Source organism: Xiphophorus hellerii, chromosome 22, assembly GCF_003331165.1.
Source record: "Xiphophorus hellerii strain 12219 chromosome 22, Xiphophorus_hellerii-4.1, whole genome shotgun sequence".
NCBI lineage: Eukaryota > Metazoa > Chordata > Actinopteri > Cyprinodontiformes > Poeciliidae > Xiphophorus > Xiphophorus hellerii.
Genome location: NC_045693.1, coordinates 19,702,348 through 19,725,529, shown reverse-complemented (window position 1 = coordinate 19,725,529; position 23,182 = coordinate 19,702,348). Strand labels below are relative to the sequence as shown.

The 23,182-nt window shown below is 40.7% G+C and overlaps 1 protein-coding gene across 31 annotated transcripts in view; it reads right to left on the bottom strand.

The window, feature by feature from the left end:
• LOC116713177 (ankyrin-3-like) overlaps positions 1 to 23,182 on the bottom strand; it is a 135,890-nt gene that overhangs the window by 48,826 nt on the left and 63,882 nt on the right. For 25 of the 31 annotated variants that reach the window (XM_032553200.1, XM_032553201.1, XM_032553199.1 and 22 more), the window contains 22 exons: positions 22,113 to 22,214; positions 21,902 to 22,000; positions 19,285 to 19,383; positions 18,356 to 18,454; positions 16,163 to 16,348; positions 15,298 to 15,321; positions 12,752 to 12,850; positions 11,840 to 11,938; positions 11,638 to 11,736; positions 10,877 to 11,074; positions 9,775 to 9,873; positions 9,568 to 9,666; positions 9,388 to 9,486; positions 9,112 to 9,309; positions 7,214 to 7,312; positions 5,963 to 6,061; positions 4,334 to 4,531; positions 3,972 to 4,070; positions 3,343 to 3,441; positions 3,016 to 3,114; positions 2,822 to 2,917; positions 2,189 to 2,261 (listed from right to left, as the gene is read on the bottom strand). In XM_032553200.1, coding sequence (XP_032409091.1) covers positions 2,189 to 2,261; positions 2,822 to 2,917; positions 3,016 to 3,114; positions 3,343 to 3,441; positions 3,972 to 4,070; positions 4,334 to 4,531; positions 5,963 to 6,061; positions 7,214 to 7,312; positions 9,112 to 9,309; positions 9,388 to 9,486; positions 9,568 to 9,666; positions 9,775 to 9,873; positions 10,877 to 11,074; positions 11,638 to 11,736; positions 11,840 to 11,938; positions 12,752 to 12,850; positions 15,298 to 15,321; positions 16,163 to 16,348; positions 18,356 to 18,454; positions 19,285 to 19,383; positions 21,902 to 22,000; positions 22,113 to 22,214 — 2,461 coding nt within the window. Of the gene's footprint in view, positions 1 to 2,188; positions 2,262 to 2,821; positions 2,918 to 3,015; positions 3,115 to 3,342; positions 3,442 to 3,971; positions 4,071 to 4,333; positions 4,532 to 5,962; positions 6,062 to 7,213; positions 7,313 to 9,111; positions 9,310 to 9,387; positions 9,487 to 9,567; positions 9,667 to 9,774; positions 9,874 to 10,876; positions 11,075 to 11,637; positions 11,737 to 11,839; positions 11,939 to 12,751; positions 12,851 to 15,297; positions 15,322 to 16,162; positions 16,349 to 18,355; positions 18,455 to 19,284; positions 19,384 to 21,901; positions 22,001 to 22,112; positions 22,215 to 22,355; positions 22,606 to 23,182 lie in introns of those variants that run through there. The other 6 variants (XM_032553198.1, XM_032553211.1, XM_032553210.1 and 3 more) reach the window with 3 other exon arrangements.

The following is a 23,182-nucleotide window of genomic DNA, read 5'->3' as shown; positions in this document are numbered from 1 at the left end:
CACAGACCAAAAACCATCCGGCAGCGAGGAGGGACTGACTCCACTCCTGAAAGCAAACACCCAATCTGTCCTCGCTTCTATTGGGCTGCTATCAAGTCCACCCTGAACAGGCTCACTGCAGATGAATTATGTACACACACTACAAAGAGTTCATACACAGCACAAGGAGGATCATCTCGTCTTTTTAAAAAAATAAAAAATAAAGATCACGCTGGTGGGAGCGCACAAGGCCAGCGAGGATCCAGCTCAAAAATAGATTCATCCACATATCACTTGATATGTTTGTGCAGTCCGGCCGTATCACCTGACAAAGAACCGCCGCCCTCCCAACCGTCCCCTGAGCAACAGCCTGTGAACAACCTCATCAATTTTACAAACGGCAGTGGACTGAAGGTGGCAGCTTTAAACAGTGTGACTCGTACCATAAACACGGCTCTGAAGGAATAAAGGTGTTCTGTAACCAAGCATGCCGTGGTCATGGCTTTGGAGCTTATTGCTGCATCATGTGAGTGATAAAAACACAATTTGTGATCTTTTGCATAAAGAGTCTTTCTAAAGTATTTATATCCCATTACATTGTCCACATTCTGTTTCATTAAAACTGCAAATCTCAGTGTATTTTCTTGGGGTTTTGTATGACTAACACAAAATAGCACAAAATTGTGAAGGTGAAAGAATCGTCGTTTTCTATGTTTAACAATTAAAACCTAAAAATCCTGAGTCATTAGTATTCAGGCCCCTTTTTCTCTAAATAACATCAAGCGCAACCAACTATGTGCATTTTAATCACACTAAATCCTGGTCACAGAGATTCGCTGGAGAACATTAGTAAACATGACCAGGGAACACAGGAACACATGGATTAATGGAAGAGTGGCAAGAAGAAAGCCACTGTTGGAAAAAAAAGTCATAAGAAGCAATGATTAGTGGTTGCTATAAGCCATGAAGGAGACACAGGAAATGACATGGTCGATGAGGAAAAAAATCTGAATTGTTGATCAAAAGACACAACAGTACATGTGAAAGGACAAAACGAATAGACAGCGAAACATGGTGATGGCAGCATCATGCTGTGATGAGGAATTTCTTCAGCAGAGACGGGGAAGCAGATCAGAGTCGATTGGGACGGATGGGGCTATGTACAAGGAAGTCCTGGAAGGAAACTTGTTGGAGTCTTTAACAGACAGAACATCATTTCACTTTCCGCCTCTAGAGTGACCTTAAACATGCAACCAGAGCTACGATGGAATGGTTTAGATTAACAGACTTCCATGCTTTAGAACAGCCGATTTAAACCCACACCTAAAGCCACTCAAAAATGTACGGAAAAAGTTGAAAATTGATTTTTATAGATACTCTCCATCCATAAACATTAATTCTAGCTTCAGCTATTTTCCAAAAAAGCAAAAAACAAACAAAAAAACAAAACTTGGATCTACAAGAATTGACTCACAGGGACTGGATATGACTGCAAAGGATTTAGAGATTTTTAATGGTAAACATGTTAAAACCAAGTATAATTGTCTTTCCACTTGGCAGTCATGCACTACCTTGTGTTGATCTATCACATAAAGTCCCAATAAGTGCAGAGAAGTTTGTAGTTTTACTGTGAGAATAGTCAAAAAACATCAGTATTTTGCAGAAAGTGTTTGTTTTTTTTTGACAAAGATAATCAGTGTTTGATTTTCCAAGACCGGCAGAGTCAAAGGATAAAGCTTGACAGAAAATAACTTTGCAGATCTCAAATAAAATGCATGTAACTTAAATGATGCAAAAACAAAAACAAACAATAAAAACAGACAGGATGTGGTTTCGTAGCACAAGTGGTTAATAGTCTAACAGCAACTACAAACAAATCACTTCACTCAGCTGAAGTACGAGTTTTGATTGGTAGTAAAGCAATGGCTGCTTAGCACAGTGAGCTAAAGATAAGAAAATGTCCGCAGATTCTACAGTTAAAGAAAGCAAACAGCACAAAACAGATTCAAACTGGTCACCAGTACCTTCATCAAGATCAGAAAAAGACTTTTCTCTGAGAATCTGTGGCACATTAGTCCGAACTGCGTGATTTGGATACACGTACAGTTAAGTATGCAATTGTCAAAGACATCTACCACACAATATAGGTGATAATCATGATTTAAAAAAAACAATAAAATCTGAGCTATTTTAACAATAATTCACTTACCTTCGTCATCTGACATGTCAAGGAACTCATTTATGGTCTCCGGGACATTGATTTTGTGTTTTTCCGAGGCACTCTGAATAAAAAAAAACACACACACAAAGTGACATGACACATAGTTGGAGAAACATTATACTTTCTTTCTTTCTGTCTGTCTGTTCAACAACTTGACACTTCAGCATACATGGATTTTACCTTGTGCAGTCTTTTACTTCCTACCACTCAAAAAGATTGCTTCTCACTGGCCATTTTTCCCTACTTTTCCCACTAACTTTGGCATTGTATCGTGTCCAAACTCTTCTCCTGTGGCCAACCCTCACACTCCTCATTGAGCCTTGTGTCAATAAGATCGCTGCCGGTGACCTTGGCTAAGGAGAAGAAATCTAAGCTCCAATCTAAGCCTTCTCTCTGTTTCTTAATCAGGGCAAAGTCACACATGTGACACGGCGTGACGGACTGACTTGCCGGCTCATGATGCCACATTTGTTCACTCGCTCCATTAACTGTGCTGCTGACTGGAAGGCCAGGTTTGATTTGGACAAGCCGGCACCTACACCATTAAGTAGAGCTTAATTGCATTGATGTAGTTTTTCTAACATTAAACAAGAAACTGCTGAGTAGAAGACAGTGTCTCACCATAGCTGAGAGGTTATCATCAGTCATGGGCCTCAGAGTGTCCACTACAGAGATGTACCCCAGACGGCGGGCCACTGAAAGGGCAGTGTTTCCATTCTAACCGTTGAGGGAAAAAAAAAAAAGAGAACAATATTAAAGGTCCAGAAAACATAGAAAGCATTCAGCATTTTAGCTTGTCTGTTCGGTGTTCGCACCACGGTGAGGTCGTTGGCCGAGGCTCCGTGCTGAAGCAGCAGGTTGATGATGTGGGTGTGGCCCTGCTGAGCTGCTTGGTGGAGTGGAGTGTAGCCGTTCTAGATGGAGACAGACACAGTGAAAGCACTTGAATTGCACTTCTTTGGTAAAATGAGTTTGAAACTTGATGGAATGGTTAGGATTTCCTACTCAGCTCAAACTGGTTTGAGGATAAGCTACAAGACTGATCTTTTGTTTAAAAAAGAACAAACATGAAATTGGTGCTGATATAGATATTAAAGAGATTTAAAGTGACTGATACTGATTGCAACATTGAGGAGGTTTACCTTTGTTTTGGCGTCGGCTTTGGCGTGGTTCTGCAGAAGAAAGTTTGCCATCTTTGCGTTGCCATAGTGACAGGCCACATGTAGGGGAGTGTATCCAATCTGCAGATGGAGGGACATGAAAAGGAAAGAAGATGAAACGGAGAGTAGGAGGTAGTTATGGACAGTCAATAGGGGCATGAAGCTGTAACATAACTTCTATTAGATATCTCTCTTTTTAGTGATATTTCTTTTAAAAATGTGGAAACATGTTCATATAACCAAACTCTCAGCAGGTTATCACTGAAAACCAGAATACTGCTTCATATATCATGTTGAGTTATGATTATGAGCACAACACTTAGAGATCAGAGCAGGAATGACCTTTCTTCTATAAACATCTGTCCTGTCAGCACAAACACTCCCCAAATAACCTTCAGCTGGGGCAGATCAGCCTCAGCAGACACATACAGGTTGACTTTGTATTAGAATGTATTTATTTGATGCAGAACAGGATGATCGGTAAACACATTTTGTTTATTTGAAATGTTAAAACTCTAAGTAAGATAGAATGAATCAACAAAAAACTGCAAAAACCAAATAAGGGTACAATTTTTTGTATTTGCAGACTGGACTGTTTGAGAGAGTTTTACCTTTGTTTGTGAATTGACATCAGCCTCGTTGATTACAAGGATTTCTGCAACGTTGACCTTGTCTTCCTGAGCTGCTAGGTGCAGGGGCGTGAGTCCACTCTGTGTTAAATTAAAGTACACACACAGTACAATGCATGAACAAATATGTCCTGGATGTAACTAAGAACATAACCACATGATAACAACTCTATTTTTAAAACAAAGCAGCTCCAAAGATCCCGCTGGAGGAAAAAAAAATAAATAAAAAAAATCACATTTTGTATGGTTTGGGATTGAATGCTAAACATGTTCCTTCAGATTTGTTTCAAACAACATCGGTTTACGTGTTTCCAGCAAGGATTGTAAAAACTGGCATCGGTCACCTTATTGCACACATTGACGTTAGCATTCTTGGCCAGCAGCAGGGACACGAGGTCCACGCTGCCCTCCTGCGCCGCCAGGTGAATTGGACTGATGCCCTGCCTCGTTACCGCGTTGGTGTCTGCGCCGTACTCCAGCAGTGTGGTCCCGATGTCCATTTGGTTCTTTTTGGCAGCGATGTGAAGAGGCGTGTAGCCGTTCTAGGACAAGAAAGGGGAATTAAAATACTAATTTGATGTAACTGCAGGTCATTTATATGATCAACCTCATTTTAATTCATGGTTCAGGTTTGTACTCAAGGTAACAAAAACATCTGACATTTATTTTTCTCTATAATTTATCTATTTCATTCAGAGTCATGAAACTGTTTTCACACATAATGGATCAAAGTACAAAGACTTCACCACGTAGATAAACAAAAAGTATCATAAAAATAGATGGTTGATCCACAATCACTTATTTTTACTTGATCTAAAATTGGACCCTTTCCTGAATATACCGGACCACAATATAGCGCAACAAACCGCACCAACCCACACCAATCCAAGCTGCTCAGTGAAAAGAGGCATAAGTAAAATTAATTCCAGGTTAGAGACTCGAATCCCCATATCTCATCTGCTGGTCAATACTTATCAAAACTGGACCTATCAAGAAACATTTTAGGATCTGCAACAGGGTCAGGTGTGGCGAAGGCTCTTTGATGCATGTTGGCCGAAACATTCTCCTAAAACAGCTAAAGATGCTAATACTGTTTTTAATGGAACCAGTATTAGCACTGCAGGGGATTTCATTGGGAGCCATAACGTTATGGCTGATGAGTGTATCTTCCACTGGCAGAAACCGAGGAGGGTTTATTCAAATTTGTATGCAGCTTTAGGACCCAAAAAGTAGCAAGGAGATTAAAGCTTAAAATAGAGCTAGTAAAAAAGATTAAGAGTGTGTTCAAAAGGCATCTGTCACATTTGGTAAATTTAGAGCACATTCTAAAAATATACAGCCAAAGACACACTATCTTTTTTTAAACCGACCTTCTAAAAATCAGCTCTGAGTTAATTTTCATGGGATCTTTTAATTGTTTTTGTTATCTGAGCATGGAAATACACATGATGTCTGACTCTGAAAAAATGTACAGCTTGCATTAGTATGAAAGATTATGCAGACAGACTCCTCCAGAATAACACCAGTAACAACTTGCCAGAAGTGCTCAAATTAATCCAAATGCACCCAATACACACCCAATGTTTTATTATAAGCTAACAGAAAAAAAAGACGTGCAGGAAGGAATGACTGAGTGAGAAAAAGGAAATGAAAAATAGTCTCTCAAGTGCTGTATGATATTTTCTCTTCACAAAAACATTTTATATTATTTTTCTGTTCATCACTTGAGCACAAAAGTCACTGCCAAACTGTAAATCAACAAATATTTCCATGCAGCGCAAACAGCATAAAGCATCACTATACTATAAATGACTTCCTAGAAGTCACTGTAGCCACTATGCAAGAGCTAAGTCTCCCTGGCTGAGAAAATTCAAAGGAAGCTAATTATGAGATGGGATGACCTATCGTTCTAAATCCAATCCACAAAAAAATATATATATATACCAAAAAAGTAATGAAGTATGTGTAGATACCTTGGCGGCAGCATGAGGGGAAGATCCCTGATCCAGCAGCAACAGCGCCACTCTCTGATTATCGTAGTGAGCGGCTACATGCAGTGGAGTTAGCCCACTCTAAGACACCCACACACACAAACAGGGCATGCAAGACAGAATATTAGAAATCACTAAGCATTAGAAACATGCTAATATAAAGTTAGAGCATCAAATCAACAGAATACGGAGAGAAAACTGGAGGAAGACTGGGAGAATATATATACCGTGTATATATATATTTAAAAAAACACAATCACATTTATAAGATGGACAAGATTAAATGCAATGAATCTTCTCAATTTTTTCATAACTTAAACTCTGATATTAAATGAGGGACTCTGGAAGTCCCACATTTAAAAGAAAAATTAAATATTATCATCACAGCAACATTTTAGGGGTTTACCTGTTTATTTTAAAATGCTCTACAGAGCGTATTACTGCACAATAATGACTTCAGTACCCACACTGCAGCGTCAAACTAGCAAAACATGCAATTTATTAAAACATGTCATAACGAGGTCAACCTGCATCCATGTTAGGATAAATTTCAGCGTCAGAAAATAAGAACAGGAAGTAGGCCAGCTTTATTTGCAGTTGCTGCCAAAATATACCAGAAATAACCTGCTGGGCCATTACAAACATCTGCAGAATGACTTCAAACCGATCCTTACAATCTGCTTGATGAAAGTGGAGTCGCCGTTTTCCCACACATTTAGCCTCGGAGAGTCAAAAGACAATTTATTTCCCCTGATATCATTTCAAGGTAGCCCAAAAAAGTGGGCAACAAAGTCTGGATTTAGGGATTTGTGGGAGCTTCATTATCATACATGAGTGCTATTAGGATAAATACTTTCAGGTGGTGGCCGACTGCCAGTGGGTCTGTCCGAAGAAAGAAAGTGTGTCGGCGTGTGTGTTCCGAGTGTATCAGGGGAGAAAAGGCAAATCTGCCCTCAAGCTTTATGCAACAGGAAGAGCATCTACTGTTTGTATTGGATGGAGATCAGCTGTTGTCACTTTGCATAATATTCCCGACACTTTGTTGAATTAGAACAAGTTGTTACATCTGCTAAAGACTTTCAATCTTTTATTAACAATTCAGAAATACTAAAACCACCAGATCTGGACAACTTCTTCGTCTATATTTTGGGCCTCTTTTTACCCTCTGGCAGTTTACATATGGGAACAGTTTGATCTTCATGAAAAGAAAAGGCACGGTAATTTTGTCCTCACTTTTCCTGCAGCGTCAGGTGGGGCTCTCTTCTGAAGAAGCAAACTGGCCACCTCCATCTTGCCGTACTTTGCTGCTACATGCAGCGGCGTGAACCCTTTCTGTTGGACGCAGAGCAAAACTGATCAGTGGAGTTAAATACAATGTAAATAAAAAGTAAAGAAAGTTCATGGGATATTTTTAAAGCTTTTGTATATTAGTTTATTTTAGTGATATAGCGCTTCATATAACTCTAATCATCCGACCTAAGTCTAATCTAATGGTTGTGCCATAAAAGTAATGATGCAAGAAGATTCATTTACTAAGGGTAAGATATCTGTCTAACAATCAGATAACAACACAGAAGAAGAGACTCACAATAACTCCAAGGTTTATAGAGATGAAATATGATTTTTTTTTTTTTTTAAACCAATTAAATTGGTTGTAGCTGAAGCTTAGGTCAGGCAACTGAGAGAAAAGAGGGCCAGTGAAGTCTTTTTTTTCCATCAGTGTGATGTTGTCTGACTCTTGCTACCTGTCAGGATGATCAGTCTAACTGAACACTAACATGATAATGAGCTAGGAAGGTCACCGAATGTAATTTGAGTCCAAATTTGACTAGTAAGTGGTAGCACACGGCTGCAAAAGCGATCTCAAAAAGCACAGATATAGATGACAATATAAGGGGAAGGGATTTTTATGCTTCAGTTTGAAAGTCTGAAAAGAAAAGGCCTGCACTACCATGGTGAATAAATTCATTTGTGTGCTAATGTGAGGGGAGAAGGGTGGAGACAATGATTAAAGTTTACGCCATCTGAGACAGTGCATGGTCACATTAGGGAGATCAACGGTCACACAATTTTATATAAGAATTATGTTTCAAACATGGTCATAAAATGTCACATTTAAGTAAAATAGATCATTAAAAAGTGACTTTGGCTGTTGTGTAAAAAACAACATCAAAATGATTAGAGAACCCTAAACAGTTACTACCTAGTTGAAATTTATTTATTTTTTGTCCTGTTATGACCAGAGCGATAATCAAGCTCGTGTCTGCTTTGCTGTTAGAAGGAATTAACCACACAAAAGAAACACAGTGGATCAAAAATGCCTCAGATAGTGAGCCAAATATGCTACAAAATGAGCAGCACTCTGCTTCCTGCGGGTGTGTGTGCGTGTGTGAAGATATTTAAAGACATTTGGGCATATTTTCCAAAGGAATGTGGGACTCCCACATATCACTGCTTGCCCTGAAACACATGACCTCCTTTCTTTCTGACTGCCTACAGTCAGCATTCATATGACCTCCACACACAGTGAAGGAGAAGACAGGCTGCTGGATTGAGAAGCTGCTCTTAACACAATTGCTCGGTAAAGATCACAAATTAACTCGTAGTTACTGAACTCCAATTCCTCTTCTCTTACATGTAGCTGCATCCATTTCTTGCTCGGTATCCGTGGGTGTCCCCAGAGGTTCCAAGTGAGTAAGTGTTAGCGAGAAAGAGCCCACCATGGGGTTCACCCTCCATTAATCTGCTCCACCGATCGAGGTGACCTTTAAAAACGCCCCCCAGCTACACATCGCACACTTCCACAAACCGGCTACATTAATTCTTCTCCGCATCTCTTTTTTTTTTTACCTTGATCTCTGCCACTACTGGGATATGCGATCTGAGCTAGAACCAAAAATCATAATTGACTCCAGGAACAGTTTTAAATAACAGTGCAGTCACAATCCTAATGTTACAAATCCCCCCCAAAATACAATTGTCAGAATCGAAATTGGATGTGGAACAGAAAACAGGACAAGCAGCCCGGAGGCCTACTAGTGGGGAAGTGTGGTACTGAAACCGGATGACCTCCGTTCTGTTTAGCCGAGTGTCTGCGTTTGACCTGACCTCCTGACATCTGTGGGATTTACCTTTGTGGAGGAGGAAAGTGAGGCACCGTTCTCCAGCAGCATGGAGGCGACATCCTGGTGCCCTTCGCGGGCGGCCAGGTGAAGGGGCGTGTAACCTGAAGTGGTGGCAGAGTTGGCAGAGGCCCCACAATGCAGCAGCTGCTGGACGATGTCAACCTTTCCCAGCCGACTGGAGATGTGCAACGCTGTCTGGTCGTCCTATACGCAGAGCGATGAGGTGACCGTTAGCGTTATTCAATGGACTGAATGAGTCACAATGAGGCGCTTTGCACTAACCTTGGACTTGGTGTCCACCTTGGCTCCGTTCTTCAGCAGATAACGAACTACATCTGCCTGGCCAGCCCTGGCCGCCATGTGGAGAGCTGTTTCCCCTCGCTAGAGGTCACAAACACAACGTGTTTCAAGTCGAAGTTGGACAAAACCAGAATCAGCATCATTTAGATATCATCCACTCACAACGTTGGTGGTGTTGGGCGACGCTCCATGGCGTGTCAGTGCGTGAACGATGTTCTCGTGGCCCATGAAGGCTGCCACGTGGATCGGCGTTAGGCCGGACTACACGGAAACAGTAATGATTCAAATATCTGTCTGTAAAACATGTCAAGCTTGAAGAGCAAAACAAATCAGATTTTGTTAGAACTGCACTCCGGCTTGGTGCTGTACCTCTGTTACGGCCTGTATGGACGCCCCGTGCTTCAGCAAAAGCTCCATTACTTTTACTCTGTTCTTCTTGCAAGCGATGTGAAGTGGAGTGAAGCCGTTCTAGACGGGGAGACAATTAATACTACAGTGACATCTAGTCAACGTTGGACGTTTTACAGTTACAAAAGAGATCGTTTATAAGATGAAAGGAAGAAAGCAAATGATCACTTAGTAAAATAAATGTGGTGAAAAGGTCAGCTGAAGATGAGTAAGGAGTGAGGAAAAACACTAGGTTAGGTTTATTTTTTTAAGTTATAAGTTCAACAGTGGAAGCACCTTAAATAACCTTTTTTAGTCTATTTTTTCTTCTGGTTTTCCCTTGAATGTCTCATCAACAAATTGCTGATTTAAACAGAAACTCGAGCAGCCCACCCAATTTTTTTTAATATTACTTTTGTATTGTTTCTTTTTTTATAGTCAAACTAAAAAATTCACCACAACCAAAGTCTTTCTTCACACTCGAAGCAAGTTCGTGATAAAATTGGAAATCTAAAATAAGATTAGGCTTCTATGCAAAAAACAACAACAACAAAACACTGCTGATAGACTTTCAGCTCCAGGTTTACGTTCTGCACACATACCACCAACACAAACATAGTTCATTTTGGGCTATATGAATAGACATATTATATGCCTGTGTATAATATGCACACAGGCGTTAATGTGGTGTATTAATATTTAGGTAAATGTCCCTTAACAAGTTACGGCACAACCATTTGCTTATTATAATCACCGACTAGCTTCCGACTTAATTCTGATTGGATATGTGAGGACCTTTTCTAGGCAGTCTGGAAGGGAAGTTAAAGTGGTCCATTTTCAAAAAACAACTGAAGTTAAGACTTTTTCAAAGACCCTTCAGGAGGTCTTCTAAAACTATTGATACATATTTGTGATCAATGTTCAACTGAAACACCACGTTGGGTTTACGATTCAACTATTTGGCCTGGACTGTCATTTCAGATTAAGAGAATGCATCAAAATAACTTGTTTTTGGTCCACAAACTAAATTTCAATAATCATATTAACCCATTTTGAGCATAGTTTGCTCCAACATTTTCCGTACCAGAGCTTTTGCATTCGGATTGGCCTTCTTGTCCACGATGAGCTTGGCCACCTTGTAGTGCCCGCAGTGCGCGGCGACATGCAGCGCCGTCAAGTAGTCGTTGGTGACGTCGTCCACCGGCACGTCGTGGTGCAGCAGGAGCTGGACGCAGTTCAAGTGGTCCCCCTGAGTGGCCATGTGCAGCGGCGACAGGCCGTTCTACAAGGCGTCGGAAAGAGGCAGAGAGAACAGAGAAGGAGAGGGGAGGAGACGGAGAGATCCAGACAAAGAGAGAGAGAGAAAAGAAAACAAAAACAGACACACGCAGACAGACACGTACACAGGTGGACAGACAGACACAGGCAGTTAGGACGCAGCCGTGCGCTTGTACAGGTAAAACTGCGAAGGAAGTTGCTGTTACAGAAGCATTGTTATAACGAGGTCATTACAACAATGTCTATGTTGTTACACTGGTTGTCCTGCGCGGTCAAACGGCAGGGTTTACGCAGCGAGGACAGGCTGTTCTGGAGAAGTCGCACAGACGTTATGGAGACAATGCGACAACACTACAGCAACAGTTCTGCTGTGTGATTGGATAACAGATTTCAAATCGCTCTGTGTGATTAGAGGAGCTGATTGAAACAAATGTGTCAGTGTTATTGATGAAGGTATGACTTACTGAGACCTTATTTTTAACAGCCAAGAACAATTGTGATGTCTTTGTGACCTCTTCCTTTAACGAGCAAAGCATCGGCTCACAAAGTTATTGTTCAGGTAGCTACCTTGGTCTTGGACAGGATGGGCGCTCCTCGGTCCAAAAGGATTTCTACCACCTGTTCGTGCCCGCTCCTCGCTCCACAGTGAAGAGGCGTCAGACCATCCTGAAAACATATAAATCCACAAATATTCAACCCCTTTATTATACTTTACAGGGTCTTTCATGGATAAATTTACTATTTTTATGGAAAGAAAGGGTAATCTCACCTTGGTCTTTGCATCTATTTTGGACCCTCTGTCTAGTAGTAACTTCACCATGTTGCTGTTGCCCCTTTTCGATGCCACATGAAGCGGAGTAATGTCGTTCTAATAGAAAAATAGGAATGTTTCTGTAAATATTTAACAGCAAATTGATTTACCTCTCATTGGCCAACAGCACCAGTTGAATAAAACTGTAATTAAAGCATTTAATCATTAGCCATTTCTCACTTAACCAGCAATTCCAACAATTAAACAACCATAGGCCAACCCTTAGTGAAAATAAATGGTGTAAATTCAAAAACAAGCATCTGCTGAGCCTCTTCCTTGGGTGATTCTAACTATCCCTTCTGCCCTGGCAAGACGTTGTAGACGTGTAATCAGTGTCAAAATCAGCACAAACACCAGCAACCCCTTAAAGCAGCAGCCAACACCCAGTAATTAGGCCCCTATTAAATATGGTGCAGGCAACATCTGATGAGGCAGAGGATTTGGTTGCACTTGCCCTCAGATCTAATAGTGTTGTGGTGGAAAATATTTATAGGATTATTTTGGAGGAACTAACCACGTGTATTTGATGTAATGAAATGTAATTGTACAGAGTAAAACCTATAAAATATACAAGAAATGCAAAAAGGCCATTAAAGAGATAGTCTGATTTTGTCATAGCCACTATAGTGTGATCCACGTTGCATCAAAGTGGTAAAGACGACCTTTTGGTTTATAGTCAGCTTTTTCTGATGCAGTGGTTTTTACTTTCATGTGACATTCCACGCTGTCAATATTGTTAACAAAGTAAACATTTAGAAATGAAAAGAATTTCTCTGTTACTCTGTTGCCTGAGCTTGCTTGTCTCTCTACTGGAAGTTGGCAAAAGTTGGTAATACTTCCACCAGACAGCAGAGGGCAGAGTAAACTCACTCGAGCCATGAAGTCCACAGCAGCCCCTCTGTTCAGCAGCAACGTGGCCACGTTAATGTTGCCATAATGTGCTGCGATGTGCAGGGGAGTGAAGCCGCTCTGAGGATTGAGGGAAAAAAAACAAACAAACAAAAAAACACAACCAGACAAACAGACGCATTATGTTAGAAAATAATTCAACCAAATATTCAAAAGAAGTCAGGATCTCAGCCTTTGTCTACATTAAACAAGGACAAATTCATGATCACTAACACTTGACGTTTTCTCTAAGAGAAAGTCTGTAAAGATGCATTACACATGGGTCCAGCTACATGCTAATCAATATTAGCACCTTCCCTCTCATAGATGTGTGTCTTTAAGAGCTGATGGTATAAAATCTAAAGCAGAGCTTGAAGTGTTTCAGAATTTCTTTGAGTGAAAAGAAAATTATTTCAAAAATAAACTTCAGTTTTTATATTTCCTCATTACCTATTGCTGTTTTATCTTCATCATCTTATTATCATCATTAGTACAATTACTATTTGTTTTGTCTGTCTAAATAATTAGATCATTGTGAATGCACGCATGCATGAATTTGAGTGACTGATTAAACTTTTTGACATTCTGACCATTTTACTGTTGAAAACTATTACACTAGAAATGAACTATAAATCCAGTTCTTTACATTTTAAATGGCAGGCATCAAGTAGGATTACATTGTTAGTTAAAACTGCTGATAAAGCCAGAAAAAAAAAAAAAACTGGCAACCAAATAACTGAGGGAATCTCGCACAAAGATTTTTAGGTACCAAAATTGTCATTTAAGAATGAACGAAGTACTAGCAAGGCAGAAGATTCAGAGATATTTGTGCACCCTGAATTTATCTAAAACACTACAGTTGCGATCAATTTGAAATGTTTTTAATTTATATTTAAACATGAAACTGTCATCTGATCCTTAAAAAAAATTGTGAGTCAGTGACAAATTAATAGAGCCATCAAAAGCCCTTCATCAATCTGAACGTTATGCACATTTGTTTACCACGATGCTCAAGCTTTAAGTCAGCAAAGCCATTTTTGGGTGAATCATACCAGATGACTGTCAGGCCTACCAATGGCAGAAATAAAGCCAAGCAAAACAGGCACACACAGGAGGTGGCCACCTGACTTTAGTGTGACGAAGGGGTTCTGGTTATCGCAGAAGCAGTGTCATGTTTGTTGCTTTGGTCCCATGCAAAATGCTTCAAGTGGACGAATTTAGGACTACAGTAGAGGTACAGGTGCCTTGCGAAAGTATCCATGTCCTTTGACTGTTTTGTTGTTTTATGAGCAGAAACGTCAGTATATTTCTTCTGGATTTTATTTGATAGACCCAGACGTAACAGAGCAGGATTGTGAAGTGGAAGGATGATCATTGGTTTTCAAGGTTTTTAAGCAGATGAAAATATGGAATGTGTGATATACACCTATATAACTACTGTACGTTCCGCCTCTATGTAATCAATCTCGGAGTAAATATAATTGATATTTCAATTATGAGCAGATCTGTCTTTGTACAATACGAATCTGTTGTTAAAAAAAGCCTTGATGTCCTGTTTGAGCCATGTGGTGCCATGAACTTTTCAGCAGACATGCAAACCAAGATGTGTGGCACATTAACCACACAATGAAACAAGGTGGTGGTGATTGCATTACGTTTTGGGTTTTTTAAGGATCTAAGGTAAGACTTAAAAAACATGCCCACATATGTTTTTCAATCAATCTTACTGACCCTGATTCTTCACAGAGAAAAGAATGGCAAGGGTTTTAGTCTCTAGATGTGCAAAGCTGATGGAGATACATCTGCTCAAGACTTCGAGACGTAACTGCAGCAAAAGGTGGTTCTGCAACGTAATGACTGGTTTAAAAATGTAAAAAAGCAAAGATGCATTTTCCACTTCACTAAGCATGTTCCTCTCTCCTGGTTCATCACATAAAACTGCAATAAAATGCATTGAAGTCAAAGTGTGAAAAAGTTCAGCAAATTCTTTTGCGAGGCACTGTATGCTAAAGACCGAGTTCTTCTGTTCTACCAACAGACCGACTGGCTGTTGCTAGACAGCAAGATGTGTTACAGCTTATATTGATTGCCATGCAGGTTATAGACAAACTGCAGCTTTTCAGTGGATGATAACCACTTCTCATGCGGTCACTGGTTATCATGTTGATCAGTTTCATGGACACATTAAGACAACATTTCTGTCAACATTTACAAATAATTTGCTAAAAGGAGAAACCTTGGACATTTTTGGACACCATGAAACCATTTAAACCAAGGAAAACCTAAATTGTACTTTTTCTTTTACATTTTGGTATAAACATGCTTTTTTTACTTTGACTCTTCTCCATGATTTGAGGTATACACCATAATGAAGCAATGATGAGGAGGAAGACATGAGCTAAAATGGAGAACGGGGGGATAGGCTGCAGAAACACAACTGCATCAGGTCGGGGGCACTGAAGTGATTGTTATTTGTTTTTATGAACTGTAATGAGGAAACTACATAATGTACAGATATATATGTGTACCTCTGTTGTTCTATTCACCATCATCTACAGAGTCAGCCAAAAGAAGAGAAAATGGGCAGTTAGTGAGAAAAAAACAGAAAAGGCAAAGAGGAGAGAAGGAGCTCAGTGAGAAATAATGTATCCTGAGTCAAATTTGCATAAAATTTCCAGTTTGAGAACAATAGCTTACAATAATATATCTGCAGAATTGTGCTGAACTTATAGTTCTTTGAAAACATTCAAATAGTTTTTTAATCAAGATGACTATAAACACGATAAAACCAAGTACAAAAAAAGAGGGATAACTTGAGATCTTTGCAAAGTAATGTACTTATGATGCATTTTATGTGCTTGGAGGTCGGATTTTCTAAATTCCAGTTTGAAATACAACAAAAGCTCCACCTGAAGTCAGAAATCTTGATTGGGATGATCAGACATCCTTAAGTCATCCTAAATTCAGCATCCAATATGGCTGCCGTGCATCCAAAAGGTAAAGAACATTGCTGGTATAAACTATGAGTTCTTTGATGGTTTGTAACACCATTAGTAGGCATGTGTTTTTTTCACTATATGAACACATACATTTTTTTTAAAATGACTATTATCGCACTCATTGTCTTGTGTATTAGTTAACCCCAAAGCGGATAGTAAATCAGTGTCCCAATCAGTAATCCAGTTTCCTCAAAATCACTTTACTTCTTTCTCCTTTTTGCCAGAAATAAAAGTAACATAAATAACTGCAACAAATTCCAATAACAAGAAAGAAAAGAAAGCAAGAGACAAAAACCAATAGAAAAATGCAAAGTCATTTGAGTTCAAACAAAAATCTGACATTAACCAGCCGACCGAAGGACCCGGATCAGAGCTGAACTTCCCCAGTGCTCACCTTGGACTCCACATCGGCATTGTGGTCGTTCTGCAGGAGCAGGGCCGCGGCCTTGGTGTCGTCCTTGCGTGCGGCGATGTGCAGGGCAGGCAGACGCACCTTGCCCTTTGTATCGTTCTCCAGCAGCAGGGAGACCACCTGGTCATGGCCCTGCTGGAGGGCCACCGCCAGAGGGGTGAAGCCGTCCTGCACACGAGGGGACAGAGAAGGTCACCGATGCCAAACAGATAAATGCTTCACTTAGAGATGGAATGGATGAAGAGTGGCAGGGTGATGGTAGTGAAGCAGCTTTTAGAGCAGAATATGTAGAGATGTTGCTTGCACATTTTTACATGTCTGACTTGCTGTTTGAGTGCGGGGCAAAGAGACACAAAATATAAGTTTAACAAATGAAGTCAAGCTTGATTTGTTCAAAAGACAGACTTTATATTTAAAGTGTGTCGGAATAGTTGGGATTTTTTGAAATGAGGTTTTATGAAGTCATTATTGAAAACATTTCCTCTAACCCTTAATAGAAAGACATCAAACTCTAGTGAATGTTGTCTAATGCTCTTTTCTAAAAAGGATGTAATCACTTGCAGAAAAGTGAACACTGGAGGCCAGTGTAGCTGGTTGGTGGATATTAACTGTGCACATCTTGTGTTCTGTGTGGTTTAGATGCATCCCTGCTTCCAACAGAGCTGAGTTAAAAACTAGAGATACCTGATCGGTATGTGAACAAACCATTAATAAACCATTTATTAAATTTAGATGTCTTGCACCAGAGGAAGATTTAAAACACGAAGGACATCTGTTTTTGAAGATTTGAGTTGGCAACTCTTGATCTATTTTGTTTTTTTAATCTGTCACTGATTTTACTATTTCACTCATTTTAGCATAGTTGAACAAGGTTGATGTTGAAATTATGTTGGTGGAGACTACTGCCTGATCAACTGTGATAAAAAAACAAACAACTATAAGATCCCCAAAGTACAGGAAGATACAATCTGTTACCTATAGATACATTACAGCCTCATTCTCCACCAGGATAGTTTTGTTAGCAATAAGGTCTTACTCTACTAAAAAAACTGAATAACTGTCTCTCATGACTGTGTAAACATTTAATATAGCATTGCATTCAGAGCAATTCAATATTGTCACAAAGAGTTTATTTAACTTAAACAATTGGCAGTCCGTCTGACACCTACGCCCACAGCAAACAATTTCTAAAAACTCGGGGCCATATGAAATATTTCTACCACAGGTACAGAAATGCTTACTGATAACTTCACAGAACCTCAGTTTTAAAAAAAATTGAACCAATTCTTTAAAAGCCCTCGAATGATTACAACTGGTGGTGACATATTTCACACTAATCCTGCAAAGCTCTGATGGGGAAAATAAAATCCATAATTAATGAACTTTAATACTTTCCAGCAAATCAAGAAGCTGGATTTTTCATTTTTTGCAAACTTTCTTCAAATATAGAATAATTGGATCACGTGGTCCATTCAGCTCATCAGAAATGTTATACAAATACAGCTGATTCAATGGTTCTTTTAAGTATATACCTATCAGTGTGTGTGTGCACGTGTGCGTGTGTGTTACATAAGTCAGAGGGACGTCCCATTTTGTAGCATGTAGCTGTACATTGCCTTCTGCATTAGCACTAGCAGCTACCTATCCCTGTTTGTGTGTTTGTGTGTTTGAGTCCCACAGACTGAGTGGCGTTAAATCACGGCAGCAGCGGTGGAGGAGAGGCAGCAAGCGGAGCCGACCACGTCTTGTGACCGACTCAAGGTCACTCTGCCTCCTCCAACATACACTACCAATCAATGAGGCTCTGCCTTGGCCCTCACGAAGAGATGGGGGTGGGGGGCGTGGGGAGAGAGAGGGAGTGGGAACAGGAGGACAGGAGGAAACAGTGATGATGTGAGACAGAGAGGATGAGGGAAAACACCATGGCAGCAAACAGCCGAGAGGATGGAGGGACAGACGAAGACACAGGAAGGTGCAGAGCGAGTGGGTGAGGGCGGGACAAGAAAAGGGAGGAGGGGGAGGAAACAAAAGGAGGAGAGGAACGTGGTTAGTACAACAGCTGTGAAGACCACAAGTGACTGAGGCGAACGCATGGAGATGAACTGTACGACAGCATTGACACAGAAACACACCACTGAACCGGCGTGCGAGTAGAATGTACGCGCACATGTTTACCTCGGTGGCGATGCTCTGGCTGGCGTTGTTCTCCAGAAGGAACCGCACCACCTCCAGGTGGTTCTCCTGCGCCGCCATGTAGAGAGGGGTGAAGCCATTCTGCACAGCCCAGAGTCAAAAAAACACAGGCACACAAGCAGTTACAGTCACAAACAGGCCAACACAAGGGACTTGTTCAAGTTCACTGGATCTTCAACCAAATAATTCATTTCAGAAAAATATCATCAGCTCCGTAAGATGGCTGTGATTGCTCAACATGCAGCTGTGTTTTGTTCAGATTCAGCTAATATTTCTGACAACATCAGCGACAAAAATCAAGCCAAAAAAACATCCTCACAAACACCCTTAAGGTAATACTCGTGTGTTGTTTTTGGATCTATCTGCTGTAATGAAGGATTGTCCAACCCCAGTTCTTAAGAGACACTGTCCTGCAACTGTTAGATGCATTCATGCTTTAGCATGCTCCAATCAAATAACCAAAAAGCCTCCTTAACATGCCATTAAAGTACTGCGGAGGTGTGCTAATGAGCCAATCGTTTTGTCCGGGTGTTTCTGGTACAGGGGTGCATTTAAAAGCTGCTGCACGGTGTCTCTCAAGCAGGGAGCTGGAGACCCCTGCTTCATGAGAAGCAGTCAGACTTCTCATCACTTCTCACCTTGATCTGACAGAGTTACATTTAAAATGCACGGACAGCAGTTTTCCGCAGAGGCCTAGTTGGCAATTTGCCACCTTCTGTCAGTAAAATCCTTTCCGCTGAGTGATTCCCACAATGTCACTGACTGCCTGATACACTATCAGGCCCAACAAACCTGTGCATCACTGAAAGTGTGATTACATTATATTGGCTTCAGGTCAACGGAGCAGGGGAACCTTAGTTTCTTTTTTTTTCCTTTTTATCTGTAGGCGAATGTTTGTGTGCGTGTCCCACCTGAGATTGTGCGTTGACGTTGGCTCCATTGGTAACCAGCTCTTTGACGACTTCCGCCTGGCCAGCCAGTGAGGCTATGTGAAGAGCAGTGTTTCCTTTCTGGATTACACACAACAGCCAAGGGAATGCACGTTAAGCTCTGGCCCACCTGTCCGACCATTTTTGCTATTTGTCACCGTAGGTCGCATCCATGTGATCTAGCAAATCCCATCCCGACCGATCAGATGCTTGAACTGGTATTTGGGGACTCTGGCATCCCCCTGGCCGCACTGCCAACTATGTGTCACTTCCGATCCCGACATCCCACACGTAAATGAGATCTGGCCTAAAAATAAAACCTCACCAACCTTCTACGAATGTGTCCAGGTCAGAGTGAAGGCAGGGCTGACCCTCACGTTGTCCTCTGGCTATATGATATGGAATGTGCTTGTGACAAAACAGTGATTGGTCACGTTTACCGCGTTCAGTCGCAGTGAAATTAAGCACACATCTGATATTCAAAGCAGACTCAGAAAAGGTACAAGTGACAAGTTATAGAGGTCAAGACTTGACCACTTGAAATGCCATTACAACTACAAGCTTCAATGTATTTTACTGCAATCCCATGGGAGAGAGGAAAATCAATTTAGAGCAACATATAATTGCAGAAATTGTGGAAAGAATACATTGTAGACATTGTTTTTGCAAATAAAAAGACTGAAAGGTATGGCATACATTATTCAATAAATCAAAGTCGAGCACGACACTGTATTTTCTCCCCAAATAGAGCAGAACAATGTCAGAAGGCTGGCTACACACAACAACATCAGAAATCTCTAAATCAAGGTATCCTCTCTGCTGCCCACAAAAGCTGAGCCAAATCCTAACATCTGATGACATTAAGATGCACGCAGCATCCAAACTAATCTCTAAGAATCCTCAGGGTCACAGTACAGAGATATTTTAATTGGAGATTTTCTCCTTGATCTTAAATATTTTATTGCATCTCATGTTTATGTCAGCACCAGGCGAGCGGCCCGGGGCAGAGACGCCGAACCAGTCGACAAAATGGGAATAAAAAGCCTTCAAGGTACAAATGTGAATAATGTTTCCGTTGGCTCCGCTTCTGAACCCTTTTCCACGTCAGAATAGTGATGTGATATCTTTTTGAGTATAGGATATCTATTTATGCAGCATATAAAGTATCCTGCCTCCGCTCCTTTTGTTTGACTTGCTTTATGCAGTGGTATGGAAATCTAATTTTCCTGTTAAGGTTTTTATTCTGTTGTTTTCTTGGGGCTCGCTTAAATGTTTCTAATAAACAAGCTGTAATGTCAGACAGGCAACCCAAATAAATACATGAAGCAGTTTTTAAATGACTTCATTTGCTCTAGGAAGACGTCAAACCAACCCGACTTCATGTGAAAACTAACAGATGATTCTGAAACCCTTGGTGGAAACAGTTACCATGCAGTAGCTGGCAATGAATCTTTTATATCTCTGTAGAGAAAATATTGCCTCACTCTTCTTGACAATGTTTTTTCTCTTTCAGCCACATTAGAGGGTTTTCAAACATCAGCAGCCTGTTTAAGGTCGCGGACTAAAGTCTACACTTTGATTTTGTGTTTTTGAGCCATTTACAGCTGGTGTTGCTGTTACAAAAGCTAAATTTGTGTCAGAGTAGGGTCAAAATCCAAAAGCTGGACAATTTATGGTAAAATGAAATTCACAGATAAATCAGTTACATTAAATTGTCCAGGTCCTGCTGCAGTATACTCTCATTTCTGCTGTACGTGCACCCTCTCATATTTCTATAGTTACGTTACACTTTTCCCAAAAAGTCTAGGGGATCATCAGGCTGTTTTTTGGTCAATTTGAGACGAGCCTTTGTGAGTTTTTCTTTTTGTTTTGGTCAGCAGTGGTTTTTGTCTCGGAGCTCTCCATTGCATGGCGTTTCTTCCATCTCTTTCTTATTGCTGAATCACAAACGCTGACCCTTAAACGAGGAAAGTAAGACATGTTTTTTTATGTTTTGGATTCATTTCTGACCTCCTGGAGGAATTGTTGATGCACTCTCGGAGTAAGTTTGGCAAGTTCACCAATGTCCCATGTCCCATGTTTTCTCCATTTGTTATAGCTTTCACTGTGGTTCACTGGAGTCCTCAGAAATGGCTTTGTAACATTTTCCAGACTGATAAACATCTATTAGCCTACTTCATGCAGTCAGACTGGTCTTAATGAACTGATCTATTTATCCTACAGATCTGGTAGTAATTGGTTTCAGCTTTCTGAAATATGACGAAGTACTGTAACTTCATGATTCTGTAAGTTGAAACTGCATTTTGTATTTGCTTAGATTATCTGCATCTGATGTCCATTTTTTGGATGATTAGAAAAGTTTGTGTCAAAATGCAAAAAACCCCCAAAACAAACAAACAAAAAAAACCCCAGTAGAAATACTTTTTTCACAGCCATGTACCTTTTAATCCAACCGATCACACTGAATATGCATAATGATATAAATGTACCTCTTGGCAGAGGAAATCCCCAGGGCCTCGTTAATTAGAGATTCTGCTTTGAACTCTAACAAAGGCGGCCATGTTTTGCCCACATTCATACGAGGCTGGGCGTGCCTTACCTTTGTGGCTGCATCCACAGTGGCTCCGAGCTTCAGCAGCTCAGCAACAACCTCTACATGTCCCTCTTTGGAGGCCAGATGAAGAGCGTTTAGGCCATTCTGGGGGAGAAACATTATTTTGAGTAGTTAGAGTCTGCAGAGTCTGTTTTATCTTTTCTTCACAGATGAAAACAAAAATTTGGACGAAGGCTGGCATTTTAGTAAAACATACCTGATTGCAAATATTAATCTCAACTCCAGACTTGAGGTAGTCAAGGACTTTTTCAAGGTTCCCCGCCCGGGCAGCTCGCAGGTAACTAGCATTACTGTCAGACTGGAGAAAACAGGAAAAAAAAAAAAAGTCAAAAAAAAAAGAAGAACAAGAGCAAAAGAAGAGTGATGCGAGGTAAATACCCAACTGAATCTGTTGTAAAAAATATATATTCAGAAAACAAAAGCAGAAGCATCACTGTACCAGGTAGAACTCTGACATTATTTCTCAGGGATCTAATGGCATCTTGACGAAGACAAAACACCCAAAGTCAGCATCCACAGATAGTCACGGTAATGGAATCCAGTTGTGTCCACCAGCTAGCATTTCAAATCACATTTTAAGAAGTCCTCCACATCCTGCCATCTCAACAGTCCCCCATCAGATCCCACACTATCTGTTATTTCAGCTTTGCTCCATCCAAATGTCTGTGATTCCCCAGCGTCGGAAGTTCAGCGACCGGGTGGTCCTCCCAGCTGCCACAGAGCCCTCCTCTTTTCCACGCAGTTCTCCAGCGAAACAGTCACTGTGCTACGAAGAGCAGAGCACCCTCTAGTCTGCTCGGCTGTCCTTTATCCCAATACAGAAATAGGGCTTTGCACACCAAAAAAATGATGAGGTAAGCGTGTTCGCACCCCTGTTTAACAAATGTGGAGAGTACGAGGGGGTATGGAAGAGGAGAAGAGAGCCGGGAAAAAACAAAGACATGGAGAAGGCTAAAAAAAGAATCAAAGGTTGCACTTCTTGTCTGTATCTATGCTGGCTCCCAGGACATCAGATTTGACATGAAATGACACAAAGCAAACTCTGCACATTTTTTTCCCCTTCTTAGCAGCGGCATTGCAAGGAGCATTTTGTAAAACTCAGCAGTGGAGTTGCTGAGATCAGGACAGGGGGAAAAGCTCCTTTATAACAGAAGCTTAAAGTCCAAATTCCTCTGAATTATCAAAAGGTCCAGACCTGCTAAATTTAGCCTCGCACCCAGAGACACTTGGAAGGAACTCAGCGGGGCCAAACTGGACAATCCAACG